The sequence below is a fragment of the Rhineura floridana genome, chromosome 11 (assembly GCF_030035675.1).
Source record: "Rhineura floridana isolate rRhiFlo1 chromosome 11, rRhiFlo1.hap2, whole genome shotgun sequence".
Taxonomy (NCBI): Eukaryota; Metazoa; Chordata; class Lepidosauria; order Squamata; family Rhineuridae; genus Rhineura; species Rhineura floridana.
This window is the reverse complement of record NC_084490.1, coordinates 51,171,296-51,194,963: the sequence shown is the minus strand read 5'-3', so window position 1 is coordinate 51,194,963 and position 23,668 is coordinate 51,171,296. Positions and strand designations below refer to the sequence as shown.

The following is a 23,668-nucleotide window of genomic DNA, read 5'->3' as shown; positions in this document are numbered from 1 at the left end:
GCTACCTGCAACCAGCTGTCAGGTTTTTCAAAACGCAAGTTATCACTTTTTAATATTGACAGAACTCCTGTGCCCTTAACTACTGCCCACTACTTGATGGGCAGAAATTCAGAAAGTACAGCTTTTCCTAGGGTGGGAAATGGGGTAATATTCCAATCTCTCTATGTTAATATTGTGGCTATCACACAGCTGTTTAAGACATAAGAGACCTCCCCCCCAAAATATGGAAACTGCATTGGAACTAAATGTCCTTACCAATTGTACAGAGAAGGTCAAGCTACACAGCATGGAAACTTCATATGGAAAATTCACAACATACTACATTATTCACCTAGGTAAGAAGGAACAGAATGAAGAGGACCAATATGTGACAAAATGTCAAAAAGGAACAATACCAATCTGTACACTAGACCCTGTTTGAACAGACCACTATATTATAAGGGTCAAACCATATATCTGGCAGGAGACCCAGGTCCAGAGACCCAGGTCTCTTCTGAACATCTAAAAAGCAGAGGAGAGAACATAATTTTGAATGAAGGACTGGCTGGGGAGAAAGAGAGCTTTTCCATTCTGCAGAGGCAAATAGCAGCCTTGGGAACACCATGAGGCAAACTGGGTCAGCAAATCTCAAACACCATTGGGTTGAAAAGCCCCTGAGGAGAATACAACTCTGAGAGGGAAAATATCCAGTGGGGAAATGGTTAAGCACTCTTCCTCCATGCCACCATTCCTCTTAAGCTTCCCAAGGTTGCTTTCCAATAAAAAAGAAAAAGAAACAGTTGGGGCTCCACTAGTTACATACGTTTGTGTGATGCAAGGAGATGTTTTGCTTCTCTTGCTCTTCCTAGTTTGCTAGAGCTGAGCTCACAAAACCATAACTATGAAGCAAAGGACAGGGCAGCCATTTCTGCTTTCAGCTTTGGGAGGAGGCCACTAAAGGATGGGGAAGAGATTTGCAGAAAAGTGCCACAAAAATTAACAAAGCTAGAAATGCAAGTCAAACAGTTGCGTGGACCCAACCTCCCCCTTTTTTTTAACCAAAGGAATTTGACACTTTGACATCTATACCCACTAGGCCTGTGTAACTGTTTATAATAGTAGTCACTAGGTGTCTAGAAGTATTGAGGCAATGCAGGTGCTCCTAAGGAATAACGCCAAGTAGTCTGAAACACAGTATCAGCTAAGGGTAAATTATTTATCTTATTTATTATTGTGTTTATATCCCGCCTTTCCTCCAAGGAGCTCAAGGTGGTGTACATAGTTCTTCCCCTCTCCATTTTATCCTCACAACAACCCTGTGAGGTAGGCTAGGCTGAGAGGCAGTGATGGCAAACATTTATATGTGGCAAAGTTAAAAATGCTAGCAGCACATTCCTGATGAATTCAGACCTCATGTTGAGGCTTTCAGAGAAAGAAAGACAGAAATTGCATACTAGACCAATTGTTGTCCACAGAACTAAATATAAGAAATGGAATGCAACTTAAAGAAATCTCCTTGCTTTTGGCATTTAAAAACAAAGAAAGAATCAGCATGCTAGTAATACAATCTGGAGGTACAATCTGAAAGAAGAAGCCATAGTGGTGCTATCCATTCTATATTCCTTGGGTGTACACAGAAAATATCAAACCCTTCTATGTATCTCATTGGCATTGCAAATACTTCTCCAAAATGCAATCCTAATAAAACATGCTATCTGTTGTTGTCGTTTGTAAGCCCTCTGGGGCAAGGACCTTGTTACTTCTGGGTAAAGCATCTAGCTCTATGTTTTAACATTAAGCAAATATCTGCAGGTCGATCCTAATCATGTTGACTCAGAGGAATACCCCACTGATTTCAAAGGGGCTTTCTTCTAAGTAAACATACTTAGGAATAAAGCCTCCATAAGGAGAAGTAACTAATTTTTGAAGACCATACTTAGCAGCAATGAATAAAATTTCATTTGTCAAATTTAAAAAATAAATAAATGAAAAATGAAATATATTTAGAAAGTGGAGATATCCAATAAATATAAGATACAAAGGTCATCCCTTATGGGGTTATAATCAAAATTCCAACCCCTTGGATGGCATAAAAGGATCTTGGTAAATCAGATCTACCCATCTCTTTTGCTGAATGAAGAGTTCTTTGGAATCCAAAACTCTTAATGTTAATAGAAGATGGTTAAATGAAAAATCCCATCATACCAACTTTATATCTCTTGGGACTATGCTGGCAAACTGCTCTGAATGCCAAACAAAATTAACATTTGAAAGGGTTAACATTTAAATTGTTAATAACTGCCCAATTAACTTTTTTTAAAAGTGACACACTTGCAATGTCACATCTAAAGCAAGAGACACCATCTCTTACAATCCACAGATGAGTGACAGTCGGTCTAAACTTGAATATGAAATGAATTTTAAAAAAGGAAAAAAGGAAAATGGGAATTGTTACTTTACAATCAGCCTGATTCTTGTTCAGTTATACATAAATCTTGCTATGTTGCTATGTTCAAAAGGGCTTAACTCTCAAGCAAGTCTGCATAGGACTGCAATCTTAGTTTACTTTGTAAAGCAATTTAGCTGAAATTTGTAACTTATGACAAGTATTTTGCTGGTATGTGTATACATCTCATTATGTGTGTATATATATATATATATATATATATATATATATATATATATATATATATATATATATATATATATATATATATATATATATATGTGTGTGTGTGTGTAGGACGTGTATGGATGGACTAAGAGAAACAAAACATGTCTGAAAAAAGAAAATGGGAAGAGGAGAAAGTATTTCCTAAAACAGAGTGAACCATCAACCTACACTGCAATGAGCCTACCAGAAGAGTTCAGCTTTGTCTTGTTAAGCATTTTAAATTATGCATTTTAAAATGTTATTCCAGAGATTTACAATATATTAGTAGCCAATAATCAACTGGGGTCTAGGTAAGAATAGCATCTTGTAAATGATGGCATTCTGGAAGGAGTATTTTATGGGGGCTCAATACTTTCTTTAATATATTGTTCTTGTTGCAAAATCCTAACAGACGCAGAGAGAAAATTTAAGTAAAATTTAGAAAAGTCAGATAAAACAATAGATTTTCCCATCATTTACACAGAACACGACCTCTAGATACTTCTGCTCTCCCAGCATTTGTGCCTGTGTTGTGTGGTGTGTGTATAAACTTTTTTAATTGTTGGAAGAGCAGGTTTTAGTAAAGAATTTAACACAGCTGTGAAACTGGAGAGACTGCATTGCTTGCTCTCCTAGTTCTCATAGTTACAAAGTTACATTTGAAAAATGATAGCAATCATTTCTATGGACAGAATCCCTCCCAGCCCTCGTGCTCACTTGGCCTGTTTCATTGTCCCAACTTGGTATGCACAGAAGCAGCACACCAGGACCCCACAGGGAACAAGAGATATGTGCCTCCCACATCCTCAGCATCCCTTTTGAAATTGTGTCTTGGCAAACGTAGCTTTGTGGTTCCTAGGAGTTTGTGTGTATGGCTATGTGTACACGTGTACGTGTGCACTTCTTGTAGATGAAACTAAAGGAAACCAGAATTTTGCTAAAATAAAACTCAGCAGAATTGTAGCAAATCACTCACCTTCCATTTTGTTCTACAGCAGCTGCTCCAAGATGCTTCTCGTCTGGGTTCTGGGATTCCTCTGAACTTCAGAAAGAAAAGAAGATTCCCAATCAGGCAGGCTTCTGCTTCAAAAAGGAGTTGTCTTGCATTGAAACAATGACATCCAGGGCTTGACAAGGACAGGAAATGGTTGTATTTTGCATAGGAATAGAGCACCCCCAGGTGGTGGGGGAAGGTGGCAGATCTGGTGCAAAAACACTTTCCTGAGGCAAAATAATTTTAGTTGTTATTACTCACTTGTGGGGCCAGGAATCCAGCCATCTTTCTCTAAGCTTCTGTTAAGGAAACATCATTTCCCAAGCACTCAAACAACAATATGTTGATCTGAGAGGCCCTGGGTGGTTGGTTTGTGTTTGTGTGTGTGTGTTCGTGCGCATGCATGTGCACATACTCCCTGTTGCACTGTATAGTGTGCTGCTCCCTGTTGCTTTCAGATTATTTAAAAACATTTTAAATATTAACAGTCACACTATGTTCAGTGTGACTTAGTCCCAGGTAAGTTTGTGCAGGATTGCAGCCTAAAAGTTACAAACACAGTTTATGCTAGTGAGGCCATTGCGCTCATGCCCTGCTTGTGGGCTTCCCAAAAGGGTTCACCACTGTGGGACTGGACTAAGTAGACCTTTGGTCTGATCCAGCAGGACCTTTATTATGAGACAAGTGGAACAACAACCTCTAAATATGTATGATTGGTTTTCAAATTTTTACATCGTTGTAGGGATAGAGATGTGAAGGCCCAGAAAAAAACTGGAAAAATTCAGGAAAAAAAACCATTCCCCCCCCCTCAATTTTTCAGGGGGGGGAATGGAAAAATTGGAAAAACTTTTCCCTCCCCCAATTTTTCTATTTATTTTTTTTTATTGGGCCTTCACATCTCTAGATAGGGATGGGGAACAAATTTTATTCAGTTCACATTTAAAGGTGAGCTTCCAAATTTCTAAACAATATGTGAACTGAAACACAGCCATCCTTTGAAAATCACACTTTTCCAAATTTTCCAGTATAGTTCTCCAATAAAGTTCTCCAACATGTACAATGCAATGTGTACAAAAATGCACATATTAGGGTAAAGTGTGCATATACATGCATATATTAATAAAAATAACATACAAAATGCATTATATCTGGAGAAATTGCTTGCAAAAATGTGTATATTTTGTCAAAATTTCATACAAAAATGTATTTATTAGGAGAAATTTGCACTAAAATGCTGACGAATTTTCATACAAACAGTATGTTGATCTGGTCATACTCATTTCCAGACCAGTTTGTGACTGGTAAGTCACAAACTGGTCTGGAAATGAGGAGAACTGACTGGAAAAATGAGAAACTGGGAGAACTAATAACTGACTGATTCATCCATCCCTACATCCAGGGAACCTTTTCCTCCACATCAGTTTATTTGCTGAGAGGAGCCCCTAGACTCTGCAGAAGGCTCTGGGCCATGTTCTGGAGCACACATACACACAAGTCAGTTCATGTATGTGGTGAACACTTAAGCCCTCACACACACACACACAAGGAGATGCATCGCTAAACAATGGGCACAGATTTGCATAAAATTTGCAAATGCTCAGTTACATTATAGATGCAAATTAATAAAAATAATTACTATAATGTAAACAGAAATGTAACATCTCATCATAGTGGAGAAGACTGTGATCAGGTGACTTTTGTGCCTGCTTGGTCTGCTGTCCAGGTGCTAACTGTTGATGGGCTATGTTAAGGCCCCTGCCACTCTCCCTTCTTAGGGTTATTTAGCTTTAAAACAGATGTGGACGGGACAGCATTTCCAATGGAGGCCTGTCCTCAGCTCTTCAAAGAGAATATTGTAAAATAGAACACATGGCCACCCTATTCATGGGGCAACCTGGCTGGGGCTGTTGGACTTCAGAATTACCCTGTGAAGACTAAGGATGGGACAGAACCCACCCAAAGTTCTCCTGCACCTGCATCTTGCTGGGGAAGACTGTCTTCCAGAGATCCATGTCCACCATTACTGATTCTCATGAGCCTCCAAAGAATCCCAACATTCTCTATAACAATTGAGGAAGAATGGTAGCCATGGTTACTTTAAAGCATGTTGGGAAGTCCGTTGGTATGACAGTTGGAACACCACCTAGATGTGGGAGGGGTCTCTATTTTCCTCTTCTCCCCTTATGGACAGAAGGCTGAGAGGGCCAGAGTAGCAGGGAAGGATGGACTCTCCATTGCACCATGCAAGGTGGCAACGGTTGGTTGTCCTTTCCCCTGTGCATTGCCCCCCACCTTCTCCTCACTATGGGGGTCATGCTGGACACTCTCATGGCCCTGACCCAAGGTAACTGACAACCATTTTATAAATGCAGTACGATGGGTCCTTAATACCATTAACACATGCACCTACCCCAGCACAGTATTTTATTTTTAAAAACAAGAGGTGCTGGGTCTCAGGTTGATCAGGAAGTTGCATCCTCCTAAACCAAAAGCCCTTTCTCTTGATCACAGATGTATGTAAGGATCTGCTGTGGTTACTTATCCCATGCACTCTATATATGCTCAGAGATACTTTTTCTATTCATTCACATGTTCTGGGGCTGAGCCTGATATGGGAAACAAGTTCCTGGCTCAAAGCAACCCCTGATGGCTGATTTCAAGGTGTGCGGGGAATCTGCCCTGATATGGCTACTCTAAGAGAAGTTTTTAATGTACTGCAATCACATTTATGGCTGTTTAGTATTCATTTTTTCTGTTCCAGCAACCACTTATTTTGATCGGTTTTCTCTACTTAGTTACAACACAAACTGGATAAAAGGAAACAGAATATACCTTGGACTGGGATTTTATTTACTGATGATGCAACTAGCCAATTCCCTTCAACAGCATTAGCATAACTTTTGTTCTAAATTTTGTTCTGAATCCCAATGTTCTCCTTGAATGTCCTCTTGGGAGTTCCTCAGTAAGACCAATATGGTCAGACAAATTCTATAAAACACAGCTTATTCACCACTGTCTACTTTCTTCCACAATGTGCAGCTGCTTGATCTCTGTATGTGTGCTAGATGCTGCATGCCTAGGTCATGTAGAGCAATTATGAAGTTTCAAAGGGTTGGACGGCACGCCATGTGAACTAAATGCGCATATTTGAGAATGCCTAGAGTCATCTGCTCAGTGCAGTGGTTCTATGGGAAATGATTAGGGTTTTTTCATGTCACTGCATTCTTTAAGATAAAGCCATCCCTTACTCAGAAGTCCTTCATATTCGCCTGGCCCTCTAAAGTTGCCAATATTCACACACACACACACACACACACACACTTTTGAAGGGGGTGAATGGTCCTGTAAAATTGTATGTGTGTGATATCCTGTCCAGCCTTACTAGAGACTAACATGCAATATTTTAAAGATGTATTTATTGTTTTATCACTTGTTGTTTGCTGCCGTGGGCTCCTCTTTGGAGGAAGGGTGGGGTATAGTTATTGTTAAGAACAGTATGAGACCATCACACACTGCCTTATCCTCACATTGCTTGACATTCCTCCTGAATTTCTTGGAACCTGCTTCCTCTCAGTCCCAATCCCACAGTCACTAGTACCATTCCCCATTACCTACTGTAGCACCTCTCTGCTATTATATAGATTATCTACCAGACATAAAAGGTGTTCAAAATATTGTTAAGCCACTGGGAAGCAAGAACTCACAGAGGCAGAAGTGGAACAGCCCTCTTCAGTGAGCCTTCCTCCTACACATTATGTTCCACATTGCCTGGGGTGAGTCCTCAGGCTTTCTGGGCCTGGAAAAGCCCACTCACTCACCTCTCTGATTCTCAGGGCCTTAACTCAGAGGCTGACTGCTGCATTCTACCATTCTGGAGGGTCTATAGGACTAGCAGCTATGTAAATGGAAATGGACTGCCTTCAAGTCGGTTCCGACTTATGGCGACCCTATGAATACAGTTTTCATGGTAAGTGGTATTCAGAGGTGGTTTACCATTGCCTTCCTCTGAGGCTGAGAGGCAGTGACTGGCCCAAGGTCACCCAGTGAGCTTCATGGCTGTGTGGGGATTTGAACCCTGGTCTCCCAGGTCATAGTCCAACACTCTAGCCACTACGCCACACTGGCTCTGAGCACCTATGTATGAACTGTTTAATCAGCATCAACATCAAATACTTTTGTATACAACCCTTTAGGTCAAAGGTTAGAAATAAAAGGTTTCAATTCAAGTCAGCAATGGCTTAGTCTTTAATGCCCACCTACAGAAGGGCTGGCTGAGCACTGCAGTATGGAGAAACACTCAGTTACATCTCAGGGCAGTGGTGTACTTTCCTTCCTTTCCTTCCTCCAACATGCTGTTTATCTTTACCGACTGGTACAGTTGCTTCTACACTGAAGAGGAAGCAAGCCTCAAATCCAATCCCTGCCTGGCAGTTCCCAGGCCCAGGCTTGAAGGAGGTAGAGGACAGAAACCAGGAAAACACAATATATAATTAAAGTCTGTTGCAAAAGCAACAAAAGCATTTGGTGGTATCCTTAAAGACAGAACCAATTTATTATGGCATGTTTTGCGGACAATACATATATAAATCCTCCAAGACGTTTGGTTTATTTTATGCCCTCAAACCTGATTATACAGCCACAAGAGTACTTCCCATAAGCCCATTTCAAGACAAAACTTTACAAAACTTATAGTCCTGAACTGAGAAATGCTTGCTTAACAACCCTTTACATTTTCATGGTGCTACACAAAACAGTCAGAGAGTATCGAAGTTCAAATTGTAAAAAGAGAGAGAGAGAGAGAGACCCCTTTTGGACTTCTTTCTGTCAGAGTTCTTGTAATTTGTTGAAATTAATAAAAAATCAGCCATGTTCACAGAGTAACTGTAGTCCTATTACTGACCTTGCCCCATACTCTGACCTTCATTTTCTGCAGTTTAAAAGTTTAAAAAATGCCTGGCTGATTTTTAATTAATTTAAGAAATTTGCCATTGAATTCAATGATAAGGCCTGGCATGCTCAGTAAAAACCAACTGTCAGTGTTTTAAAAGCCAGACTCACAGCTGCTTGGCTAATCAGGGGGACACACCCACACCAGACCTTGATTTCACTTGAGACAGTCATGGCTTCCTCCAAAGAATCCTGAGAGTGTAGTTTGTGACAGGTGCTAAGAGGAGACTCCTATTCCCCTGACAAAGCTCCAGTGGCCAGAGTGGTTTAACAGTCAGCCACTCTGACTCAAGCTCTGTGAGGGGAACAGGACATCTCCTAGCAACTCTCAGCACTCTTCACTACCTACACTTCCCAGGATTCTTTGGGAGAAGCCATGATTGTCTAAAGTGTAATAAAGGTCTGGTGTGGATGTGGCCAGGGACAGGTTTAAAAGGCCGGGGAAACCCTGAAAAAGAATATGTTCACAATGTTTTCCATTTGGAAAGGAAAGGGGATTCACCACTGCCCAGTGCCCACCCACCTAATCTCCTCCCCTTCCTGCCCCTCCTCCAGGTCAGTTTCACCTATCCTAAGCATGATTGCACAAGGGTAAATTCCACTGAACTCAGAAAGCATGCAAATGATCAAACTTGCCCTCCCCTCCTCCTCCTCCCTCCTGTCCCCTCCCTCTTGCCCCTTCCCTCCCCCTTCCTTCACCCCTCCCTTCCCCTCCACATTCCCTTCCAATCTCCTCCTTCCCCCTCCATCCTCACCCTCCCCATCATCAGTTTTACCTATCCTAAGCATGATTGCACAGGAGTAGATCCCATTGAACTCTGAGATATTGTACTCCCCTCCTCCTCCCTCGCATCACCTTACTTTTGCCCATTCCCTCCCCCTCCTTCTGCTCCCCTCTTCCCCCTTCCCTCTACTCTCCCCTCCCCCTCCTCCTACCCCTCCCCCATGGTCAGTTTTACCTATCTTAGCCATGATTGCACAGGAGTAAATCCCACTGAACTCAATAAATATGCAAATGATCAAACCTGCCTTTCCCCTCCCCTCTTCCTTCTTCCTCCTCACCTGCCTACTCCAGGCCTCCCTCCCCATGGTCAGTTTTATCTATCCTAAGCATGATTGCACGGGAGTAAATCCTACTGAACTCGATAACATGCAAATGATCAAACCTGCCCTCCTCCCCCTTCTGCCTGCTCCCCTCCCCCTCCTCCCCTCCCCATCTCCTGTGTTCAGTTTCACCTATCCTATCCTAAGCATGATTGCAGGGGAGTAAATCCCACTGAACTCAATAAGCATGCAAATGATCAATCCATTCTCACCAAACTTGCACAGGATCCCATTTCTTACCTCCCGGACTAAAAAGCAGAGAAATTCACTAATAGGCAAAAAAAACCTTGCGGTTTAAGAATGTACCTATAGCCAACAGTTATTTCTATCAAACTTTAAAAAGCAGGGAAATTGGGCAGCTATAGTGAATGCACCAGGGGAGCAGGAGACCTGACCTCTCTGAGATATTGTACTGCTCTACAAATTTGTCAAAATGCAAACACAATTTGGGTTGATCTTTCACAGTGTAGCTTGGAAGAATTTGGTAACATGTGCCTCTGAGCATATGGTGAGTGGTGGCAACACCTGCAATCAGCCCAAATAACAGAAACAAGACATGTGCTCTGCTGATCTTGTTTTAGCAGGGAGGAAGCAACAATATTAAAACAGCTGATATGGTTCAGATAGACACTTTAAATATGTTTGATTTACTTTGCAATTTTAGTGAAGTTTCCTATAGTCAAATCATTTTCTTTTGCTTCTGTGAATATGTGAAGTACAGCAACACTTTGCAACACTAAAATAAAGCTCCAAAGACAATTGCAGAATAATGGCACTGACTGTTCTGCAGAATGGTTTTCAATGGACATGAGGAGTATCTCAGTTTGCACAAGATAAAACAGTGGGAGGTGAAATATATTCTAGCAACATTCTAGGTGTACTCTTTGTTTTAAATTGACCATGCCCACCTTTCCTTAAGTGGAGTAGTTTAAGCATAGCAGGCTGAAAACAGGCATCTTGGGCAAGCCAAGTTTGTTTTTTCCAACAGCTAGAGTTATTGCTTAAGTAGCAACATATTGTAATCAGTCTGATTTTACATCAAACTGCAGTTTCAGATTCAACTGTTAATGCACCCAAATAGAAATAGAGCATAACTTCCAGTTTGAAACACAATAGGCTGTCTTCACCATCATATGACGGCATCAGGCACTCTCTCCATCTCACTCACAGTACCTCAGTCTGGGGAAGAGTCCTTTCAGAGCTAACTGGAGAGCCCTTTAGGAGCACTGCTGGCAGCTCTGCTGTAGTGGTAAAGTAGTGGGGTACTCTGCTAGTGTTAAGTGGTGGCTGGGGGGGGCTGGGGGGAAGGAGGACAAATCTGTTTCCCTTCTCGATGCACCACCTGTTCCCCCCCCCTCGGACTATTCCAGTTCAGGACCAGTTCTACAGAGACTTTCACAGGATGGTTCAGATTCTTTTCCAGTTCAGGAAAAAAGAAAACTAGTCATTAGTTCTGGTTCAGATTTGATTTGACTCCCTGGCAGCAACTTATAGCATTAATTATCTTGACTTTATGCCATACTTGCATTAATCTGAATTTGGACTACTTTCCCCTGTTTATTTTCCTTCCTTTACTTTATTTATTTATTTGTTTATTTATATCCCACCCTTCCTCCTAGAAGGAGGCCCAGGGCAGCAAACAAAAACACTAAAACACTCTAAAACATCTTAAAAACAAAAGACTTAAAAACAAAACAAAGCTTGAAATAGTTTTTTCTATGACAACTATTAAAATAAAACATCTTTCAAAACATATGAAAACAAAGCATCTTTGAAACATATTAAAAGAAAACATTTTAAAAAACATATTTTAAAAAAAAAAACTTTTAAAATTTCCAAAAAAATAATTCCAATACAGACTCAGACTGGGATAAGTTCTCTGCTTAAAAAGCTTGTTGAAAGAGGAAGGTCTTCAGTAGGCACCAAAAAGATAACAGAGGTGGTGCATGTCTAATATTTAAGTTACTTGTATTTCACTTTTCAGGCTAAGCTTCCCAAAGCAGGTTTCATAATTTAAAAAGATAATCTATGAGACTAGAATGGCAATGCAAAAAACATTCAGCACCAACAATATTAAAAGCTATATGACACACACACACACTACAATCTGAACATACTGAGCAAATAAAAAAGTTATCAGACTTGGTGCAGGTGAGCCTTCCTGCCAGGGATGGAGAAACATTTTCAGCCTGAGGACCACATATCCTTCTAGACAACCTTCTGAGACCAACAGCCATTTTTTGGAATTAAGCCTCACTTTATATTTGTGCCCCCTATTTCTCCAAGGAGTTCAGGGCAGCATGCATGGGAGTAATCCTTGTTATCCTCACAACAACCCTGTAAGGAAGATTAGGCTGATAGTGACTGGTCCAAGATCACCCAGCGAGCTTCATGATAGCTGAGATTTGATCCCAAGTCTTTCTGGTCCAATCCCAGTACCTTAATCATAACATAATTTTATTTTCCCTGCAGTAGAAAATGAAGTGGATGAGGCACAGTATTCTGTTAGGTCAATTAAAAAGAATTACATTTACGGCAACAGCCACCATAAAGGTAACATGTTATTTTTTTCATTTTCAAAATTAAGAGGGTGCAGGGAATACAATGTGTGTGTGTGTGTATGTATACATAATTAGCAAGAAAAGGGGCATAGATAATTAATAGAAGTATAGCAGGAGCATCCTGGCCTGTTTCTGTCATTTGGGCAGAATAAAGAGACATTCTATATGCTATATAATTGGGACAGAGCCCCAAAGCTTCATTGTACCTGCCAGTACAAAACATCTTCCTTGTATTCAGGAAAAGGCCAATCTTATGCCTTTACAGCAGATCCAGGGGCATTTTGAGAATATTGTGAAGCCTGTGCAGTGGGCTATCAGCAGAAACCCAGCTGCCTAGGATCCAGTCCAGAGGGTGGCATAGTGGGGCAGTTCTCTGGGACCTGAAGCCAACAGGGATTCCTCATGAAGTCACTGCAAGGTGGATAAAATCCCCCCGCCCAAGCACCAACACATGGGCTTTGCTTACTCTTTAGGCCTAGTTCTCACTGAAATGATAATTTCATATTTTTTGCAGTGAATGTCTATGTCAGAGTATACAGAGACAGCCCCTTTCTAGTCTGCATGGACTTGTCTCTTTCACAAAGTGAAGTTATAGACCCCAATTACCTATGGATTGGGCCAGATGGACAGAACCTAAAACGTGAGTTACTCTTCAACAGAACCAGAAAAGGAAAGGATCAATGGCTATCTAGTTCAGTTCTCTCTTGAATGCAGGGCCACAAACTCACCCCCTCCTCATAGAGATCAACTCACAGAATCCAAACCAAAATGTGCCACAATTAGAATAGAGAGCCAAAGTAGCGCAGTATACTGGGATCCAAAGAACTGATGTAGAACTTATAAGAACTTATGTAGTTCCACATAAGCTAAGAGGGTGTTCAATTTTTGTTATCTGACTGTCAGTTGCTCTGGCACATGGCAAATCGTGTTTGAAACCAACTGTTTTTAAAGCGGGAACTGGGCATTCCCGTAATAGCTCTTGGGATCCCAGACAGAGATAATAACTTCAGGTGGTTCAGGTAAGCAACTCTTCCCTCCCTATTGGTCTCAGTGGGTGCTTTTTCTAATGTTAATTGTGGCATGAGGGGAGCATTTTACTCATGATAGCAGCTGGGGAGGGAAGGATTAATCCTTCCCTTCCAACATATTGCAATCCTGATTAAAATCAGAGGAGGTGGGGGAGCACAGTTTTTATTTTTTATATTATTATTATTATTATTATTATTAACAACAACAACAACATGACATGACCCTTGCCACACAATTAAAATAGTGGACCAGCAGAGCACAGATTGAAAAGCCCCCATCTCTAGCCTTTGTAGCTCTCCACACCAGCCAATATTTTGTTGGATGAAACTGAAGTCACTCAGCCCTTTGGGGAGGGAAAGGAGAGCACAATAATCAGAAGTGTAAAATAACCCTACTGGACCATCACTGTAGCAGTTAAAAATGATTCTGCTAGACACTGTCGTGTGCCTTAGGCAAGTCTTTGGTCCCAAAAGAGTTCCTTGTAAACTGTTCCAGAGTTGTATATTTCTAACATCCTGGCAGAGTTAGGACCAAACCTGTGGTGGTTCATGTGTTTATTCTCATAACTGCACTATTCATATCTAAAACTGGGTGTGGAAATCTAATTTTTACAAAAACAAAAAGAAACACAAGTGCGAAAGGAGCTGAGCCCTTCCTGTAGTTCGTCACCTGAGGTTTCCTTCTCACAGACAGTCGTGGCTGATGGCTCCCTGTCAACCGGGCAGTGGAATCTGCTCTGAGTTTTAGTCCAAACTTTCATGGAGCTGTCCAAGGTACACAGGAGCCACCAGCTGCCATTGCTCCCAGACTCCAATACCAGTAGTGGGGCAGAATTGGAAGAAAAGGGCCTGAAGTGATAGATCACAGGGGCAGGGGTGAGTGAGGGAGTACTCAGTTCTCGTCTATGTGTCCCTTATGTTCTGAAAATTAGCCCCCCTAATATTCCCTATTAGAGAAACGGACAGGACAGAAACATGAACAAACAAGGCTGTCTCTAGGGAAAAGTAACATGGAAGAGGAGGCCATGCAGAGGTTGCATAATAGAAACAACTTTAATACAAAGTGGTTTATGAAGAGAAAAACCATACAGCAAGCTGCTGCTTATAATGCAGAAGAGAAACTAAAAGCACAGTGCCCAAGAAGCAGTTTCTGGTATGGCAATCCAAGTGGGCCAAGAATCTACATTGAACATATTTAGTTTGATCATTACGCACACATAAGCTGCATAAGCTTCATTACAGAAGTAAAGGTGTTTCCTTCCTCTTAGGGAACCTAGGAGCTGTAGTTCTGTGAGAGAAGGGTGCTAGGGATATCTACGACACCATTCTCAGCACCTTCACCAAACTGTAATTTCTAAGAATCTTTGTGGAAAGTTATGATTATTGTGACCAATATAACTTTATAGCACAGATTAGGACTGGGCTGAAGGTTCCCCAAAGATAAATTTTGGGCAAATTTGAGGGGCATTTGTAAGTGAAAGGGACCGTAAATTAGCCTGCTGCCCCCTGCTTTGCCACTGCTGCTTGTTTTGTCATGGTGGCAGCAGTGCTCCTCATGATGGCTCTAAATTGGTATCTGCCATTATCTCCGCATCCTCTGCCTATAGTGTCCTGCAGCAAAACTACATCATAATGTAACATTGTTCTAAGGGGGCATTCTGGGAGGAAATGTTGGCCATCAGTGAGGGCCACCATGTTTTCCCCAGAATGCACCAGAGGATGAAGCTGTGTCACAACGTAGCATTATTCTGAGGCCTTGGAGCACACAAGGGAGAGTAATGGCAGCCACAAGCCAGGAGAAGCAGTGGTTTATTTTGCTCTTACCTCCAAAATTTGTCCCCACCCTGAAAAGTCACTGCAATGCACACCCCTTTCATGGCTCTTACAGGGTTTCCAGATTGGGGTGGAGTGAATTTTTGCTAAATATATAGTGTAGATATTCCCAAGCTGCTTTACTTTTTTTCTGATTTCCAAGTTAAATTTACTAAAAACACAATTTTATAATGGTTGAATATTTGCATTCCTTGTCTTCTTTTAACTAAATAGCTGGTCTTCCTCTTCTGTATTACTTCCCCCACCTTCCAGTTTTACAGGGCAGATTCATATATCCTCTTAACCTTTTTGCAAAATTAAACAGGCCAAGTTCTTTTGATTTCTGCTCGTCACTAGTCATGTTCTCATCTCTGCACTTCTAATGGCAGCTGCTGTCCCATCTGATCCCAGGAAGCAAAGCTGAGGTGCCCTTTGCATGTATGGTAGGACCCTTCCTACCAGATCCTTTGCACCACTGCAGCTGCCTTAGAACCCAGAGTCTCTAGGCTCATGTTGTATGTCTGTTGACCTAGCTTTACCTTTCTTTTTTAGGAAACAGCTATGTGAATCTCACGGCAACTGGAAAGATGATGGTACTCGGTTTTAGGGAGCACATGTCTGGATCTTACACTTGCACACTTTCTTACAGAGTTTTCCGATCTGACATGAAAGCAGAACAAGAAAGATTCAAGACATATAGATTTATGGTTTATGGTAAGAGGAACAAGTCCTGTCTTCCCTGTGCCCTCCTAACTCTAGGCCATGCCTAATTGCTAGGCTCACAAATAGGATTGAATTGGGCTAATTTGAGCCTCCAACCCAAACAAAAGGCCCAACATACAAAGTAAGTTTGGTTATTGAGAAATACACAGTCTTCTAATGAAGTTGTCCCCTTTCCTTCCACAGCCCTATTAGGAAGACATCTGCACAGTTAATTGTTGTACAGTGGCCATTTAAAATGTATAAAGCATGAGCAGATATTATGTACAGAAGATGAGAAAGGTTTGCAGTCAAAGCATAGATGTTTATTTAAGAGGTCTGCTAAAAATTCCATCCTATTGCCTTTCTTCCTTCATTGAAAAAAGTAGATGGACCCAAGCAGTATCTTTTTCCCTGCTGGTGGAAAAATAGTTTGGGAGTGGATGAAGGAGGGTGCTAGGAAGCTTTGGTTTGGAGGCAGAAAACAGGAAGGGCTCCCTCCAACAAACCCTCAAAGATTTAGCCCCAGCTAGACATGACGTGGGAGTTACAGAAGTGCCTTCCAGGTTTTTTCTTCTTACATTTATACACCTGTGATGGACTCTGAATTTGATTGGATCAGCAGCATAGGCGAGGGAGTTTCTAAATTTTCCAGTGGGCTATTTTTCTGATCCAAGCAGCTCATCACAACTACTTTTCCACCTACATGGGAAAAGTTATTGGAACCATGTATCTTTCCCCTTGTGGGGAGTAAAGCAACTGGTAATGGTGGTTACCTAGACAAATTATTCACAGGGTCAAGATTAAGAACTCCAACAGTTCCATTAAAATTCAGTGCCCCCCCCAATCTGTGCTAAAGAAAAAAAAAAATCAAGGTTAAGAGACATTTAATGTGTTTCCTCTAGCACAGTTAGTCAAATTCAAATTTTATGTGATCAATGCGCACTACCCTGCGTGGTCTTAAAACCTAAGAACACTTCTAGGTCTTCAACATTCCCAGAAAAGCAAGCACCATTAACCATTGCCAACTTTTCCGTTGGCCCCTGTTCCTGTGCCTTTAACAGCGACTAGATCTGCAGACACCACTCGGTATGGGGTGTATCTCCATTGTCTGGAAAGCATTACCTGCCCATATTTTGGACCAGCTAGGCCAAATCAACTTGCAGTAAAAGGCATAAGAGTAGGCCAAGCTCACCCCCTCTCTTTTCCGCTGCTTCCCTCCCTCTACAAGTAAGCCAGGACTTCTGCATTGATTGCTTATGTGTAAGTGCCCAATGGGAGCCACTTTCTACAGATGTACACACCAAACTGGTTCACATGTCATGCTAAACCATAATTTAAACACAATGTACATGAGTTAGAACAAGCCTGACCAAGCCTTGGGCTTTCATGCTCCCCTGTTCCCTCTCCTCCTCCTGCATAGCTGGGAGAAAGAGTTCAGAAGCTTCCATTTTTAGCTTTCCATGTTTTCCAGCCCTGGAACTATGGTTAACAGTCATTAACTATAGTTAGTATGAATAAACCAGCCACAGAAGCCATAGTTTGAAGCTGGTTTGTTTGAAACTAACAGCAAGTAATGCTAACCACAGTTTTGTGGTCCAAAAAACATGGTTAACTTAAAACGGAAACTTTTCAACTCTTCTTCCCGGCTGTGCAAGAGGAGAAGGGGGAAGGGTTAGCACATGAATGCTCAGTCTCATTCCAGCTCATGGACATCATCGCTAACATATGTGCTAACATAACTATTGTGCATGGATTTTGTCTTATGTGTCCTGCTTCGTCCCTGACAATTAGAGTCAAGGAAAGAAACTTTAAGGGAGAAAAGGAAATAGCAGCAACACAACTGGGGTGTTGAACCTGAGGTCAAATTCTAAGGAATTCACAACCCAAATATATTGATTGAGGCCTGAAAACAATGAATTCTCTTACACTGTAAGCCTGAGAGAGCAGGGCCTGGGTCTTTTATTTTATGTACAACTCCTGGCTACTGTAGGAGTAGCTTATTATAAATTAATAAATATGATTACCAAGATCAGGAAATGATGTTACATGCTGTTTAAATTCACACACATTTCTCCTCCCACCCTCCATCTTTTAAAGCATATCGAGAACCAGATTACACATATCGAATGTCTGTTCACTTTACAACCAAAGACTGTCATCTAGCAGCAAATGAACAATTCTTTGAAGAGTTAAATAAAATCTTGAACAACCTGATTTCTCACCTGATGTGTCACATCATAGAGCCGTCATACAGGTGTTATTCTGTCAAGCGACCAAAACATGGGCTAGAAGATGAGCTGTTCATTGTCTTTCAAGGTAACAGAAGAGGAATGGCTCTGCTTTGTCACCATGGCCTTTGATAATCAGGAAACAGTGGTGGGATGATCCACACAGAGCTAGTTATTTAGGGAGGACCTGTAAGGATCAGTCAGAGGGATCTTTAATCTCTGATCTTAGTGTTCAGCAGCACAGCATTGAGACTAGAAATAAGTCCTCTGCTCTTCAAGAGTAAAAGGAAATGCTGCATTTTACTCTTAAACAGCAGACAAAGGGCTTATTTCCTATCTCAGTGCTGTAGGGTTTAGCAGTAAGATCAGAGGAAAAGATCCCTCTGACTGTTCTTTAGAAAGAATCCCTAGCGACAAGCAAACAGGGATTTTATCTCCTGAGATCAGAAGAGAAAGGGCATAGCCTGCTCTTTAATGATCACTCTCTAAAGATCAGGCAGAGTGCTTTATCTACTGATCTGATCAAAAGATAAATCTGCAGTGGCTGGTGGCTCAGTTCCTGTGGCTTGGTGATCTGGATCCAGCCTGCAGGCCATGGATTAGTCACCCCTGAGCGAGATTGTTTGAAAAGGTCCAATGAGTGTTATCTCTTTGCTTTCAATGACCCACTTACAAATGATGTAATCACCATAGCCACAATCCCTTTCAGACACTTGAGGTCCACGTGGATATCATGACATAGCAACCATGAAAATCACAACTATCTGATGCACAGCTAGACGCTGTCATTTTGTGGCACTCAGTTTCTGAAATTAGAAATGCCAAGGTTGAAAACTACCAGGAAATCACACACTCTGCCCCATAAATCTTCTCTCTAACCCCAGGTGTATGAGGTTTGATGTGCTTACTCAGTGGTGAACTCTGTACATAGAGGGAGTGTATTTCACACTAATCCTTAGCCTATTCTAGCATTTTTCTCACATATAAAACCTACACACAAGCTGGAAGAGAAGAAATGAGTGTGCTACGGTCTGCCCATCCCTGTCACCATCACAGTGACCCTCCAGCTCTGGAGCAGGGAGTCTCTTCTGCCTATGGAGGCTCCCTGTACATTTCACTTCTGTGAGCAGAGGAGGATCCCCTCTTCATACCTTTGCTCTCCACAAGGAAGGACAATGGGAATGACAATAGGGTGGCAGAAAACACACTCACCCCCATTCTCCTTGCTTACGTATAGGTTTTGCCTGTGAGCAAAATATCCAAATAAGGCTATGGATCTCCATCCTAGGTTACTTATGGGGTGGTAGTGGGTGTAATATGTGAACAAACATTATTTGTAAAAACACATTACCTCATCACCATCCTTTCAGAGAGTTTGCCTCTTTTGCAATGGGGCTATGATCTCTCCTGCAGTAGCCATGGGTTTACATGGTGATCTCTGCATCAAGACCAGGTCTTGATGGCCACAGTGTAGGCCAGGTATTATCAGAGCTTGGAAAAGTTACTGTTTTAAAACTACAACTCCCATCAGCCCCAGCCAGCATGGCCACTGGATTGGGCTGATGGGAGTTGTAGTTCAAAAAAGTAAATTTTCCAAGCTCTGGGTATTACAGCAATTGTATAATCCAATATGTACAGAGAATTGTGGTGAGTCACAGGCCAAATGGTTTTCAAACTGTACTGGGGAAACTTGATGTTCTTAGGGTAAAGGGGTTCCACAATAACAAGTGTAATAATGGCACACAAGCTTCCTGAAAGATGGCTTGCACATCTCCATTGGCTCTCCCTTGCAATAAGCAGCCTCCAGAAACTGTTGGTTCTCAGTTCACATGGGGTAATGAGAACGCCCAAAAAAACCATCATGAGCTCTGTGTACATCATAGTCCATGCCTCAGAATTCACTGCAATGCACTGGGCTTCTATGGCAGAGAAATGAATGGTGAAAGGCTTCACTCAAGATATCTGATCCTAGGCCATGCCTTCTGTTGCTGTCCATGGTATCCAATTGTGGTATATACCCAAAGCCAAACATTCCTTTCTCTGTTGCTTGCTTCTCCCATCACATTAAGAGTTTAGATTTTTTCCCCCCCTTACTGGCCCAAAGATGGAGCTGTAAGACAGGTTATGTGTCTCGTAGATCAATTGCTTTTTGCTATTAACACTCCTGAACAAGCAGAGATAGTGTAGTTTAGAGGAAGATGGCCTTTATGGCTGCAGTCCTAAACATCGTTACCTGGAAGCAACTCTAATCAAGGATTGCATGCAAAAATTCCATCCCTAACTCCAACTCCTTGGTGATTCTTTAGTCAGAATTCACAGAAAAATGATTTTTCATCAGTACTTGTCTTTCTTTGCCTCTTAGTCAGCCCATTTGCTCCTGGTTGGGAAGTTATTTGCCACAAGGTTACCCATGACTGTGAAGATGTGACCAACAGTCGTGCTCAAAAGGTCAGAGATGTTTTAAAACTTTTTCAAACTTCAAAATAAATATTTATACATTCCAAAATACCATATAAATAACGAGGGTGGATGGAAACAAGCTCAGTGCAGCTTATAATATGTAAATATATTCCCTGCTCCTTAACATATATTGTCCTATGCACTCTGAAGAGTCAAAATCACCCTCTCCTGTAGTATTACTATAGTTGTTTTTTGTGGTGGGGATAGATAAGTGACCCCACTCCCCAACAGACATACGTTGGATCAATACCTGCTCCATGCACATTCTGCGTTGATCTTTTTTTCTTACACTGCTGTAAATGCGCACCCACGTGTCAGTGGTAGCTGCTCTATTAGGGCAAATAGGATACTGACCCCATCAACCTCATTATGCCCTTAGCCAGCCCCCACCTGTCTGCCTCCTTACGTACAGCCAGCCCAGGGGGTGGTAGTGGGTATTAATTTCAGTTTTGCCCTTGCAGAACTCAGCAGGAAGGAGGATGGGGATAAAACTAAAATTAGTTGGTTCTGTCTGTCATTGGCTCTGCTTCCACCTGTGCTTGATCTCCCCGATTTCTTCCCTACCAGTTCCCTAGGGCACCAACCACCATTGCCACATGCACTTTATTATAAGGCTGCCATGCCAATCTCCTGAACAAGGAGGCTGGCAGTGTTAACAGGAAAAGAAGGGGATAATCACAGGGCAAAGAGATTAAGTGAACTTGAATAGCCCTAAAGTGACTAGATGGAACAGGAGGTAGGGCTCCTGTACCTTTCATTGTTGTGTTGAACTGGGAAGGGGGATTTCAGCAGATGTAGTTTCTCATTGTGCACACTGCAGGAGTGGGAAACCCCGCACACAGCACATTGCTGGCACTTAAAAGCACATGGAGCAAGCAGCTTAAACAGAGCATAGAAGCTCAATGCCTTAAATGACAAAGGAGTTTTTTTTGCAGGCACTTTCATTTGTAAGCATATCATTTATAGCAAGCAGAAACTTGCTCCTTTTTATAATGAAATGGGGGGGATAGTTGCTATAGAGTGTACTGACAGTGTCAAAGAAATGTATATGAATAAGCCCATCTTAAACATTTATTTAACTATAAAACCTTGAAATATGCAGGCAAGATGAAAATGGTTATTTTTCTCACTTCATTGTATGTTTTAGGCCCAATGGCTCATTGAAGAGTTTTTCCGCAGGCAGCAGTATATCCTGAGACATGAGTTTCAGAACAGCCCTGCAATCCATTATGTAGACCATAGTTTCCAAGTCACTCGCCTGGACAGCTGTCACCCTGGGTTTGGGAAGAATGACATCATCCACAATGACTGTGCAAATTGCTGTGGTAATTATTTATTTATTTAGCCCACCCTCACCCCCTCCTCCAAAGTGATCAGGGTAGCATACATGGCTTCAGGTGGGTTGCTCCCCATTTATCCTCACTTCTGTGAGGTAGCAGAGGCTGAGGGTGATTGGCCACAAATCACCCAGCTGTTAATGCTCACTTGACTTGTCCGATTAAATCAAGTAATGTAAAGGCAGGCATTTAACTCTGCCTACCATCTTAGACAGGAGAATTTTAGAGGAAAAAATCAGTGTCAAAATGTGTGATTTAGAATTTATCTCCAGTATGTTAACTGTAACTACAGTGGCCAGAGTTGCAAAATGGAAATGCCCTGAAGAAATTATTATACCAGATAGGTATATGCAGATGGTACTGTGGACACTAGAGGACACCTCATCCAAATCTGGCTGCCAGGGATGCCCACTACAAACCAGGCATGCTTGAGGGATTCAGACCCTTTCTGCCCCCTCTCCACTTTTTAACTTAATTTTTAAAAATGTTGTTTACAGGAGAAATTCCCCCCAAAAGTCAACCTAACTGTGCAAGCATATGTAAATTGTATGCAAGTTTGTGACCTGAGCCTGTGTCCCACATCCCTTTAGGGCTTGGAACTTAGCTATCCACTGCCTTTTACACTTTTCCAAATGTAGCAGTTAAAATATATCAAAATGTGTGTTTATATTTGTGTTTTAAGAGAAAATATTTAATTATTATTCTGAGTTGAGAGGGGGTGTTTTAGCAGTTAGATGTAGCAACAGAAAGCAATTAAAGGGAAACATGCAACAGTGGTACTGACCTGAATAGACAGATTCATCCATTCCTACTTTTAAAAGGTGTAATTGCACCTATATGCTTTTGAGATAGTACAGGGGGAGTTATCCCCTCCACAGATAGCTGATTGGGGCAATAAGTACTTTTGAAGAGCCCACTGTTCACACAGCCCTAGCTGTTGTATGCACACACAGTCAGAGTTCTTAACTATATTTGCTATTCCATCTTGTAAAATCTGTTGTGTTTCCCATTGTCACTATTGTTATGATTTGATGTTGCAAATCTATGGACTGGGTCTATGATATAATATAATAAGCACTGAATGTTTGGCAGTAAAATAAATATAGTGATGAATTTATGGAATAAATGCAGTGCTACAAGATGTGGGAATAGCCATTAGACAAATAGTTTACAATGACAAATAAATGTTTTCCTTATATGCAAAACTTAGACAAATACTTACAACACTTTTGCATATGGTCCTACAGTATATTTGTGTGTGCATGTGCACACATGCACAAATGTGTGTATAGATATGTGTATGTAGTCTACACTGATGCAAGGATGTTATGACAAATAACCCTTTAAGTGGCTTAATTTCTCCAATATGATAGTGTCTGTTTGCCCATTTGGTTTGCAGTGGCCTGTGACCCTGGGAGCTACAGCCCAAACAACGCAGTGGTCTGCCAGCCATGTAAAAGCATTCGGATTAAATACTATGGAGCAAAATCCTGCTAAATAAAATCAAGTAAGAAAAGTGGAGAGTAGCCCCTAAAAGCCTTGTTATTTCATTATTTTCAACTCCAATCCTGGGTCCAAACTAGGTGTTATGCTAAATACAAGGCAAGACGCCAGTGAAAGCAGTAGCCATGCATTTAGCTCAACCCCCTAACATTTAGTAGAAGTTACCTGTACCTGAATCATGATCTGCATTCCCTGTTCCTATTCTACATCATTGGCTGCTGACAGCATGGGGTAGAAAAATTCAGAAGCAAGGAGTTAAATGCACTGCTGGTTTTGACGACTGGTATAGCCACGCTTTTAGTGCAAGATTGGTGAACTTGCGGCTCTCCCGATGTTCTTGGTGTACAACTCCCATTATCC

General features: G+C 41.5%; 2 protein-coding genes across 4 annotated transcripts in view; one reads left to right on the top strand and one right to left on the bottom strand.

The window, feature by feature from the left end:
* IKZF3 (IKAROS family zinc finger 3) overlaps positions 1-3,681 on the bottom strand; it is a 68,970-nt gene extending 65,289 nt beyond the window's left edge. For 2 of the 3 annotated variants that reach the window (XM_061589420.1, XM_061589421.1), the window contains exon 1: positions 3,609-3,681. In XM_061589420.1, the coding sequence (XP_061445404.1) occupies positions 3,609-3,615 (7 nt within the window). In that variant the 5' untranslated portion in view covers positions 3,616-3,681. Of the gene's footprint in view, positions 1-802; positions 815-3,608 lie in introns of those variants that run through there. The other variant, XM_061589422.1, reaches the window with a different exon arrangement.
* A 2,186-nt stretch (positions 3,682-5,867) lies between these two features.
* ZPBP2 (zona pellucida binding protein 2) lies at positions 5,868-23,302 on the top strand. Its single transcript, XM_061590084.1, has 8 exons — positions 5,868-5,970; positions 12,150-12,230; positions 12,753-12,878; positions 15,631-15,792; positions 17,878-18,096; positions 20,371-20,456; positions 21,616-21,793; positions 23,205-23,302. The coding sequence occupies exons 1-8, from the start codon at positions 5,868-5,870 to the stop codon at positions 23,300-23,302; spliced, it is 1,053 nt and encodes a 350-aa protein (XP_061446068.1).
* Positions 23,303-23,668: the final 366 nt, after the last annotated feature.